The sequence below is a fragment of the Phyllostomus discolor genome, chromosome 8, assembly GCF_004126475.2.
Source record: "Phyllostomus discolor isolate MPI-MPIP mPhyDis1 chromosome 8, mPhyDis1.pri.v3, whole genome shotgun sequence".
NCBI lineage: Eukaryota > Metazoa > Chordata > Mammalia > Chiroptera > Phyllostomidae > Phyllostomus > Phyllostomus discolor.
In genome coordinates this window covers 72,492,608-72,504,951 of record NC_040910.2, presented here as the reverse complement: position 1 = coordinate 72,504,951, position 12,344 = coordinate 72,492,608, and the positions used below count along the sequence as shown (strand labels likewise).

Below are 12,344 nucleotides of genomic sequence, written 5' to 3'. Positions count from 1 at the left end.
TTTGTCACTTATAACTAGGCAATTTTTGTTAATTTCAGATACTAATTTTTTGTTAGGTATTTGAGGTACAGACAGATATCTTCTAATAGTCTATAGCTCTTCAATTTTATGTGAAATTTCTTTTAATATGGAAGTTTTATATTCTCAGCTAGGCAAATTGTCAATCTTTTCATTTACAGTCAATATTATTGTCTTATTTCTAATGTTTTTGTACCCCTTGTAATGTTTTCTTTTATTAACATCTAAGTTTCAAAAATTTGCTTTTCACTCTTATGGTTTTTCATTCATTAAAATTAGTATTTGTAAAGTGTGAGATAGAAAGCTAATTTCACTTAATCCCACATTTATAATTATTTTTCAAAGCCTTTTAAAATAATCCTTTCTTTTCCTACTGATTAGTAATACCTCCCATCATATATCAAATTTTCATATATAGTTCTATTTCTGGGCATTCTATTCTGTTTCACTGGTCCATTTGCTTATCCCTAAACTAATATCAAACTATCTTGACTACAGTAGTTTTTTTATAAAGTATCTGGCAGGTAAGACAAGTCTCCTAACCTTCCTTCTTAAAATTTTTGCTAGATATATTTCAGATCCTTTGCTTGTCTAAGTGAATTCTAGTATCTACTTATCAAGTTCCTTATTGGATTTTTGAGTAAAATAATTGAATTTCAGATTAATTTGGGGATATACTGCCTGCTTTGTTGTTGCTGTTCTTGTTGTTCAAAGGTAGTTTTCTTTACTTGCAGCAAGTAAAGAGACAGAAGATTCATCTTCAAAGTTTTGTTTCCCTTCTAGCCATTGACTAATTACATGATGATTTCTTCTTTATAATTGGATACATTTATCCATTGAGTTCCCATCAAGCTCATCCTGTTTACAGCTGCATCTGCAAAATACTCCATGGTATCCAGGTTCTTTCACCACTGTCAAGCTCCTAAGTATACTGCCAGCTTTATAATACATTATCTTTTCATTAAGGAATACACATGTATTCAGACCTTCATTTTTAATACAACAGTACACTTACAGCTGTGAATACACAGAACAGTTTTTTCTTGTATTATAATTCATTAATTATCGTATTATTTTCCACACAAACAACTGTAAACTACTTTTGCCTCACCCTGTATATTTCCTAAACATCATGCCCATTTTTTTATGTATTCTAGGTAAATTATATGAAGTAGTCCCCCCTCATCTGTGGGGGATACATCCCAAGACCACTAGTGGATGCCTGAAACCAAGGATAGTACCAAACCATACACATACCACATTTTTTTTTTGCTATAGTAAAAAATACAGTATCATTTGAGTAAAACAGTATCCCTAAAGTGCTTTATGGCTTTTGTTTGGCATATCCAAATTGCTAGCATCACTACTCTTTTTCTTTAAGGCCATTATTAAGTAAAATGAAGATTACTTGAACATAAGCACTGTAATACCACAGTGTGATACTGATAACGGAGATGGCTACTAAGTGACTAACAAGCAGGTCCAGCATGGATATGCTGCACAAAGGGATGAATCATATCCAGAACAGGACAGAGCAGGAAGACGTAAGATTTCATCACCTCAGAACAGCAAACAATTTAAAGCTTATCAATTTTTTATTTTTGAAATTTTCCACTTAATATTTCTGGGTTACAGCTGACTTTGGATAATTGAAACCTCAGAAAGTGAACCTGTGGATAAGGGAGGACTACTGTAGGTACTTTTTTGTTTTTTCTTCTATTGCGAATGGATCTTTTTTCCCCATCCATTACATTATTTATTTAGCTATTACTGGGATATAGAAACATTATTATTTTTGTATGTTGATATTGTTGGAACAACTTTTCTAAACTCTTATTAGTTCTACTAATCTGTTTGTACATTCTCTTGCTTTTCTATGTAACAATCAAATCAGTTTCATCATTTTCTTTCCAGTTCTCATGCCTCATTTCTTTACCTTGTCTAGCTGCACTGTCTGAACAAAATCACTGAGCACAGGTCTCCTCCTATTGTTCCTGTACTTAATGGTGCATGGCTGCTAAACATTCATCATTAATTATGATGTTTAATGAAGGCTTGAGAAATAGCCTTTTACTAAGTTATTGGTGTTTATCGAATGCCTTTCTTAATCTAAAATATACTGCTCTTTTCCTACAATCTTTTTATGGGGTACATAATAATAATAATGGGTTTTCTGGTGATACACCATCCTTAAATTCCTGGGAATACACTTCATTGGGTCATGATGTCTTTTTTTTTTAACTACACTGTTCAAAATTTTTTTTCTGTATTCTTACATGAGATTATCTAGAATTTTCTTTTCTTATACTACCTTTCTGTGGATATGTGTGTGCTCATTTGTAATGAAGTTACACAAGTCTCTAAAATGACTTGGAGAGCTCTCACTCTTTTTCTGTTGTCTAACACATTTTATAAAATATATGGATTATCTCTTTCCAGAAGGCTTGGAAAACTTGCCTGCAAAACCAGTTGAATTCAATGTCTTTTGGAGGACAGGAAACAGGAGAAAGAAAATTTTTTACTATAAATTCATTTTCTTTAATAATTACTGTCTGCTTTTGCTTCCCTATTTTATCTTGAGACAATTTTGACTATCTTTTATTAGAAACTTTTTCATTTCATCAAATTTATTTAATTTGTGTGACACTGTTCATAGTATTTTTATTTTTATAATATATTTTATTGATTATGCTATTACAGTTGTCCCACTTCCCCCCTTCACTCCCTTCCACCCTGTACATCCTCTCCTACCCACTTTCCCCCCTTTAGTTCATGTCCATGTGTCATGCTTATAAGTTCTTCAGCTTCTACATTTCTCATACTACTCTTACCCTCCCCCTGTCTACTTCCTACCTATAATCTATGCTACTTATTCTCTGTACCTTTTCCCCTTCTCCTCCTCCCACTCCCCTGTTGCTAACCCTCCATGTGATCTCCATTTCTGTAGTTCTGTTCCTGTTCTAGTTGATTGATTAGTTTTTGTTTTAGATGTGGTTGTTAATGATTGTGAGTTTGCTGTCATTTTACTGTACATGTTTTTTATCTTCTTTTTCTTAGACAAGTCCCTTTAACATTTTATATAATAAGGGCTTGGTGATGATGAACTTCTTTAACTTGACTTTATCTGAGAAGCACTTTATCTGCCCTTCCATTCTAAATGAAAGCTTTGCTGGATAGAGCAATCTTGGGTGTAGGTCCTTGCCTTTCATGACTTGGAATACTTCTTTCCAGCCCCTTCTTGCCTGCAAGGTCTCCTTTGAGAAATCAGCTGACAGTCTGATGGGAACTCCTTTGTAGGTGACTGTCTCCTTATCTCTTGCTGCTTCTAGGATTCTCTCCTTCATTTTTACCTTGGCTAATGTAATTATGATGTGCCTTGGTGTGTTCCTCCTTGGATCCAACTTCTTTCAGATTCTCTGAGCTTCCTGGACTTCCTGGAAGTCCATTTCCTTTGCCAGAATGGGGAAGTTCTCCTTTATTATTTGTTCAAATAACTTTTCCACTTGTTGCTCTTCCTCTTTCCCTTCTGGTACCCCTATAATTCGGATGTCGGAATGTTTAAAGTTGCCCTGGAGGTTTCTAAGCCTCTCTTCATTTTTTTGAATTCTTGTTTCTTCATTCTTTTCTGGTTGGATGTTTCTTTCTTCCTTCTGATCCACTCTATTGTTTTGAGTCCCAGTTTCCTTCCCTTCACTGTTGGTTTCCTGTGCATTTTCCTTCATTTCTTTTATGGTAACCTGCATTTTTTCATCTAATTTGCAACCAAAATCAACTAATTCTGTGAGCTTCCCGATCACCAGTGTTTTGAATTATGCATCTGAGAGGTTAGCTATCTCTTGGTCACTCAAAAGGATGAGTTCTGGGGCACTGATTTGTGCTTCTGTTTGAGCCACCTCTCTCTCTCTCTCTCTCTCTCTTTTTTTTTTTTTGGTCTGGTTGTTGCTGTTATGGTGAGGGGCAGAGTCTTAAGTGTTCACCAGGGCTGGGCACCCCAGTTGCTAGATTGTGACGTTGTATGTGAGGGCGGGGTCGAGAGGGAACAATGTCGATGGGACCTCAGTCCCTTCCCTGGGATCCTTGGTTGCACGCTCTGCCCTGCTCCACAATTGCCGCCTCGTTGGGTCTGCCAGCTGCCGCTTGCATACTCAGGGTCCACCCACTGCAATCTTGCACACCCCAGATGCCTTACATGCTCCTGGTTGCCTTATGTGCCCAATTCTCCCTGTTCTCTGTGCCCGGCTGTTCCTCTCTGCCCCTCCTACCAGTCTGGATAAACGGGTCTATTTCAACTTCTTGGCTGTCTGACTTCCATTCAGATAAATTTTCTGTCAGTTCTGGGTGTTATTCTGCCTCTAAATTGTTGTTGTTCCAACCTTGGTTGTGTGTGGAGGTACGGTGCATCCACCTATGCCTCCATCTTGCCGGAAATCAGCCAGTATTTATTATTTTTAAATCTCTACAGATTTGTACTTATGTCCCCTTTATTTCTAATAATTTGAGTCTTTTTTTCTTTTTTCCTGATTAATCTTATCGGGGGTTTATCTATCTTATTTTTTCCATTTTTTCATTGTATTCCCTTTCTTATTTTTTCTTTGGCCTTTCTATTTCACTAACATCAGCTCTTATATGTATTATTTTCATCCAATCATATTCCTTGTATTATTCTGTTTTTTAGATTCTTGAGTAAAAATATTGAAATCACTCATAATATTTTATAATTCCTTTTCCCATATAAGTTCATTTTTTTCATTTCCAGTTCACTTTAGCTATCATTTTAATGTAAATAATTTAATAAACTGTAGTCAGAGATTCTGGTCTGTATAACATCAATTCTTTGAAATTTACTGGCACTTCCTTTGTGAATTTATGAAAAGTATAATATATCTAAAAACAGTAATACTTGATTCTATGCACTATCCTAAGTGCTTTGATGTGTGAACTTATAATCCTCATAACAGCCTTATGAGACAGGCTATATTATTACCCCCATTTTACAGTTGAGAAAACTAAAGGACAGTAAGGTTATTTTCCCAAAGTCACCCAGCTAATTAATGCTGAGCTCTTACCTACTGTGTTTTACAATATAAAAAATAGTTTCTTCCTTAGGTACAGGGTTCTATGTGTCTGATAGCTAAATTAATCATGTTGCTCAAAACTCCTACATCCCTACTAATTTTTTTTTGCTTGCACTGTCACTTGCTAAGGATCAGTTTAAATATCCTATTATAATTGGGAAATGTCAATTTCTCCTTGTCACTTTTTGCTTTACATATTTCAAGATTATGTAAGGTAAATTTAAGTTCATGATTATCTTTTCTTTCTGATGGATTATTTATTGATAGAGTCCTTTTTTATCTCCATTAATTCTTTTCTCCTACACCTACTTGTTTCATATTACAATTGCTATATTAACTTTCTTTTGGTTAGACTTTACATAGCATATCTTTAAATATCCCTTTATTTCCAATCTCATCTTGTAGGTTTATTTTAGGTGTACCTCTTATAAGAAATTTAAAGTTAGATTTTTAACATATAAACTCTTTTAGGTGATTATCAGTTTACTTTACTAGGATTATTGATACATTCCCTTTTCTACATTTCTACATTCCTATGTTATGCTTCTGTTTACGATCTCTTTTCTTGTTGTTTCTTTCCTACTTTCTTTTAATAGTTGTTAAAATTTTTGATACTCCCTTTGTATTTCTTGTATTGTCTCTTTATAGCCAACAAATCCAGCCATAATATAACTATATTATCTCTAAAAAAATCAATTACTGGCTGGTTTCAACCAGCTTATTTTCCTTAAAAAGAAAATGAATTAGACTGGGTCTCATTATGATAAGAAAACAAACACTAACTCGGTAACAAAGCAGCACTTGCATCACTGTTGTGATTGTTTATAATACCACAGGGACAAAATCATCTCCCAGGACATTTTTCTTTTTTCTTTTTGCGTTTTAAACAAAGCAAGATTCCTAAGATGCATAGTCTACATTACAGTTTTTACCCCCTTAGTAATTCTAACTTTTGCTCATTGCATTAGGGCAGAATCTTGTGTTTTAAGCAAATGAATGATAATGTTTCACAACCTTTGAGGCTTCCAGCTCTTTCACTTTGTCTTCAGCTTCTGTCAGTTTATCTTTCAAAGCTGCAATTTCCTTCTCCATGGGCATCACAACGGACCGAAGTTTTTCAGCATCCTCTTGGGCCTACAGTTAAAAAGAATTAAATACTATAACTTACTGATTTATTGCTTTTTCTAAGAAACTTTGATCCATCCAGTTATTAAAAATTAGTATAATAAATAAGTCTACCAGGCACTCACAAAACAGAACCATGTCTAACTTTTAAATGTTGTATTGCTTTGGCCCTGAGTGCTATGGCTCAGTGGGTTGGGTGTCCTACTGCAAACCAAAAGGCCGCCCATTCAATTCCCAGTCAGGGCACCTGCCTGGATTGCAGGCCAGGTCCCCAGATGGTGGCAAGAGAGAGACAACCAATTGACATTTCTCTCCCTGTCTTTCTCCCTCTCTTAGCCTCTCTCTAAAAATAAATTTAAAATCTTTAAAAATAAATAAATAAATGTTGCATTACTTTGAATGTCAAGTCATAATCATAGTTGTTCCATATATTCCCTTTAGAATTTAGAAGTAGAAAAATAAATTCACTATGACAATTTTGACTTGGCAATTAATTAACTGACTTGGAAAGTACCTTATGTATAAAGGGAAATACACATAATAAATATTTTTTATAATCCTGGTTACTAAATTAATTAAACCATAATTTATTATGACTACTAAAAAGATTCTTTTTTAAACATTAGGAAATATTAAAAAATATGTTTTCTAAAATATGACAAAATTATGTTGCTATAAAAAAGCTATCATCCATAGGGGTGGGCTGGGATGGGAGTGAAAGGCAGAAAACTGTACTTCAACAATAAAAATAAAAATATAAATAAATAAATAAATAAATTTTTAAGAAAGCTATCATCCAGTTATTTAAACAGGGTACTTTAAATATCATTTTACTTTTCATATTTAAATGACACAAACCCAAAGAACGACCTCTAAAATGTATTCTTTTCCACCCTTCATTCTCAAAAACACGGATTAAAAGAAAACATCCATAAACTAGTAAACCGGTGAGAAACTTAATTTTGTCTATGTGTGTGTGTACACTTGTACAATGTTAATAATAGGAAAAACTGAGTGTGGAGTATAGGGGAACTCTGTATCACCATCACAAGTTTTCTGTAAGTCAAAGAGATCTAAAAAATAAAGTTTAGTTTTAAAAATAAATTTTACAAGTGAAAAAAGTGGCAGATTGTGGAAATCATGAATATGGATATGAATATATTAGAAGAAAGGAAAAAACAACTACCCTCATACGGACTGGTAGCTGGGACTAGGGCTAGGAATAAAATTTCCAATAATAGCATCAAATATGAATTCATCTTGACTTGAGAGAAGTAGAGGCTGTCTACTTTAGATAACTACGTCAGATGACTGACTATGATGACTGTCAGATCCTAATGAAGATGCTGAATTAAAATATTTTCCAGAAATGAGAGAATGGAAAAAAACCATTTCTCAAGGTTCAAGCTTTTGTTTTGGGTGTTTGGTTCTCAGATGATTTCCATATTATTAAAAAAACTAAAAAACCATGAAAGTAGTCCTTATATGGACCAAGAATTAGGAACAAGAGTATGATTAATCTGACTGAAAAGTCAAAATCCAAGTTTCTGGACGAGATGGAGGCATAGGCAGATACACTGTCTCCTTGCACAACCAGAGGTAGGACCACAACAAATTTAAAAACAAAATATAACCAGAACTGCCAGCAATCTGTATGGAAGTCTGACAACAAAGAAGTTAAAGAATAAACATTCATCCAGACCAGGAGGAGGGGTGGGGACAGGCAGCCAGGGCAGAGAGTACCCATGGCAAGGCAGCAGCTGGAAAACTGGAACAGGTAAGGCAGAAGTTGGTGGACCAGGGGTCCCACATTTGCATGTGGATAAGCTGGGAGGAACAACTGAGGAGTGAGGCAGACTACACAACCCAGGGTTCAGGCATGGGAAATAAAGCCTCAAAACCTCTGGCAGTAAAAATCTGTGGGGGTTACGGCAGCAGGAGAAACTCCCAGCCTCAAAGGAGAGTTTGTTGGAGAGACCTACAGATTTAGGGTTCTAGAATGTACACAAACCCACCTAACTGGGACCAGCACCAGAAGGGCAAAATTTGCTTATGGGTAGTAGAGGAAGTGACTGAAAGCTGGCTGAGAGCCGAGCAAGTGGCACTGTTCTCACTTGCACCCCTCCCCCACATATGGAGCCACAATACAGTGAAGTAGTAGGTTGCCCTACCCTATAAAATACCTAAGGAACTGCCCCTTACATTCTAACAGCTGCACAGAGACAAAATATATATATATATATATGGCCCTAATGAAAGAACAGATCAAAGCTCCAAAAATAGAGCTAAGTGATGAAGAGATGGTCAACCTATCAGACGCAGAATTCAAAACCTGGTAATCAGGATGCTCACAGCAATGATTGAGTATGGTTGCAAAATACAGGAAGAAATGAAAGCTATGCAAAGAGAAATGTACAGGGAATCAACAGTGAAGGGAAGGAAACCAGGACTCAAATCAATAGTCCTGGAAAGACTAGAAATGGAAAGTCTAGTCCTGGCAAGAAATGGAAAACTTATTTGAAAAAACAATAAAGGAGAACTTCCCCAATCTAGCAAAGGAAATAGACTTCCAGGAAGTCCAGCAAGCTCAGAGAGTCCCAAAGAACTTGGACCCAAGGGGGAACACACCAAGACACATCATAATTATCTTACCCAAGATAAAAGATAAGGAGAAAATCTTAAAATCAGCAAGAGAAAAGGAGACAGTTACCTACAAAGGAGTTCCCATCAGACTGTCAGGTGATTTCTCAAAAGAGACCTTACAGGCAAGAAGGAGCTAGAAAGAAGTATTCCAAGTCATCAAAGGCAAGGCCCTACATCCAATATTGCTCTATCCAGCAAAGCTATTATTTAGAATGGAAGGGCAGATAAAGTGCATCCCAGATAAGGTCAAGTTAAGGAGTTCATCATCACCAAGCCCTTATTATATGAAATGTCAAAGGGACTTATCTAAGAAAAAGAAGATAAAAACTATGAACAGTAAAATGACAACAAACTCACAGCTATCAACTACTGAACCTAAAAAAAAAAAAAAAACAAGAACAAAAACAAACTAAGCAAACAACCAGAACAGGAAAAGAATCATAGGTATGGGGATCAACTGGAGGGTTGTCAGGGGGAGATGAAGAGGGAGAACGGGGAAAAGGTGCAGGGACCAAGCATAACTGGTGGAACAAAATAGACAGGGGAGTGTTAAGAACAGTACAGGAAAGATAGAAGCCAAAGAACTCACATGCACAACCCATGAACATGAACTCAGTGGGGGGAATCACTGGAGGGTTGGGGGTACTGGTGGATGGTGGCAAAGGGGAAAAAATTTGGGACAACTGTAACAACATAATCAATAAAATTTACCAAAAAATTTAAAAAATTAAAATATATGTATGCATGTAAATTAACAATGTAAAAGTTTAACCAAGCTGGCCAAAAGCTTTTTAAATTATCTCAGTGATAAAATGTTTCACTTTGTATTTAGTTGGTTTATGTTCATGCATCTTACGGTAGTATGTTCAAACATAATACACAGTACATTCGTCACAAAGGAACCAAGGTATATTAAGGAAAAAGGCTAAATTAAAGCTTTGGTTTAGACACAATCATCAAGAAACAACACCAATTCAACAAATCTTTTTTGAGCACCTATGTACTAGATACTATTCTAGGCATTTAGGATACACAAGGTGAATAACACTCCTTCCTCATGGAGCTTACATGCTAGCAAGAAGAGGAAGGCAGCAAATAATAAACATAATAAATTGGTGAATGCTATGTATATCATAAAATATGCACTATGGAAAAAGAAAACTTAGAATAGGAAAAGGGTGATAAGAAGAGGAAGATGGATAGGTTGTAATGGTAAATAGTCTGGCTAAAATACACCTCATGAAGAGATATTTAATCAAGGATTTGAAGAAGATGAGGGAGTTTACCATACACAATATAAGGGAAGGACATCAAATTACTGTATTTTGCCATGTATAATGCACACCCACATTTTGTGCATATTATGCATGGGATTATTATATCTATTATTATACTCATGGTATTGTAACCATTATACATGGCAAAATACAGTATCTAGTACTATACTTAGGTTTATGTTCAAATAATTCCTCTAACAGAAAATGTAAAAGTACATCTTCTATTACTATAATAACATTAAAGCAGCTTGCATTTGGACTGAAATATTTCTACAAATAAATACATTCCTTCATACCTTTTTCATTTCATTTTCTAAATTTTCCTCCTCTTGACCTTCAGACAGCCTTCTCCTTAAATCAGCTATTTCCCTCTCTGCAGATTCTCGATACTGTGCCCACTGTGCTCTCTCTTGCTCCAGCCGAAGGTGGAACTGGTGCTCATAGTCACGAACTGTTTCTACAAGACATCAACAAACATTTAATGTCTAAGCATTCTGGGGAAAAAAAAAAAAAAACTACGTTCTGATACACTAAAATTTAAGTAGTCATATTAAAAGCTTTTGCTCAAGTTCTGGAATCTTTTAATTCACTAAAAAAAGCTAAACTACATTTCCAGTTCTTATTATGTGTAGAAATTTTGCTAAGAGCTTTAAATCATCATCTCTAATCTTCAAATAAACCTGTGTAACATTATTTTACAGATGAGGAAAGCTTAGGAAAGATTATATACTCTAGCCAATGTTTCCTCCTTTTCTGAGGCAGACTGAAGGAGGACCAGTCATTTTTCAGCCATGAAGCAAAATGAGGTTGAAAACCACATACTAAGGACGAAGGCACAGAATGACTGAAGGAGTCTAGAACACTGGAGACATCGTGGAACCACTGTAACCAGTTTTAGATTACCTACCTCTGGATTTCTTTTTCTGTAAGGAAAATGAACTCCTATTTTTGTAATCCACTATAGTCAGCATTGTTAGAGGCTCACAGTAATCCATAGGTGATAACCACAAACTCAGAAATAGGGCTAAACTTAACCTGACTTCTTGCAAATAGCACTAAGGCAAAAATGACATAAAACTGCTAAGTTGGAGGGGAAAAAAAGTAACCATATTTTTCAGACTATAAAACACACTCCCCACCCCCAATGTAGGGAGAAATGGTAACTTATAGTCCAAATGTAGCTTGCCTGGCTTGCTGCGGGGGAGGGGGTGGCAGTGGACCGGGGTCACAGGTTATTAAATATTTTACCATATTTTTTGCTTCAAAAAATTTTCCCCTATTTTCCTCCTCTAAAACCTAGGTGTGTCTTATGGTCCTAAAAATGTGATATCACTATCTCACATTTATAATAAAACTAATTTCAGAAACTCAAAGATTCAGGAGCAACAGCATTTCAATATCATTTTCTCAGAAATTACAGGAAGTAATTAAGCACTAGTGCCAAAATCAGGTAGACCAAATTACTTCTCTTCCTTTAGACCAAACCAGCAGCCCATAAAGCCTATTTTAACCCACAGGCTATGCTATCATAAACTGCAATGAAAATTTCATACAAAAATCCAAATTTTCCTTAAAAATGTAAAAGATATGACAACATTGGATTGGATGGGCAATAATGAATTGGAACTAGTAAGTGTAAACAGTAAGTTTACTCTTTGCAAAGGAGGTCTCCCTAGTGCCCCCATACAGCTTTATTCACTGACAGTACTTGCCTGACTCTTGTAAGAAAATCCATTTTGAAGCCCTGCTTTAACTTTATGATGAAATATAGTTCTCATTCAAAGCAGTATCTTTTTAACCCTCTCATTATAATGGGCTGGCCAAAAAACCCATATGGTTTTTTCTATAAAAGACATTTTTTATTCTCACCAATAACTTTATTGACTTGGATATTTTGAGTATGTCGGCTATCCCCCTTGTGGTATACAACTGATTATTCTCAATTAATGTCTCAATTTAATCGCTATCAACTTCAACCGGTGTACCTGACTGTGGAGCACCATCCAGCAAGAAATGTCCAGCACAAAACTTTGCAAACCACTTTTGACATGTTTGGTCAGTCACGGCATCTTCTCCACACACTGCACAACTCTGTTTTTTTGCATTTCAGTTGCATTTTTACCTTTCCTGATATAATAAACCATAATATGCCAAAAAGATTGCTTATTTTCTTCCATCTTCAATATTAAAGTGATTACACAAAAAT

General features: G+C 35.4%; 1 protein-coding gene across 1 annotated transcript in view; it reads right to left on the bottom strand.

Moving 5' to 3' along the window:
• Positions 1-12,344, bottom strand: part of RABEP1 (rabaptin, RAB GTPase binding effector protein 1) — a 110,643-nt gene that overhangs the window by 45,587 nt on the left and 52,712 nt on the right. Inside the window, exons 4-5 of the mRNA XM_028534697.2 lie at positions 10,435-10,595; positions 6,108-6,227 (exon numbers count right to left, since the gene is read on the bottom strand). Coding sequence (XP_028390498.1) covers positions 6,108-6,227; positions 10,435-10,595 — 281 coding nt within the window. The remainder of the gene's footprint in view (positions 1-6,107; positions 6,228-10,434; positions 10,596-12,344) is intronic.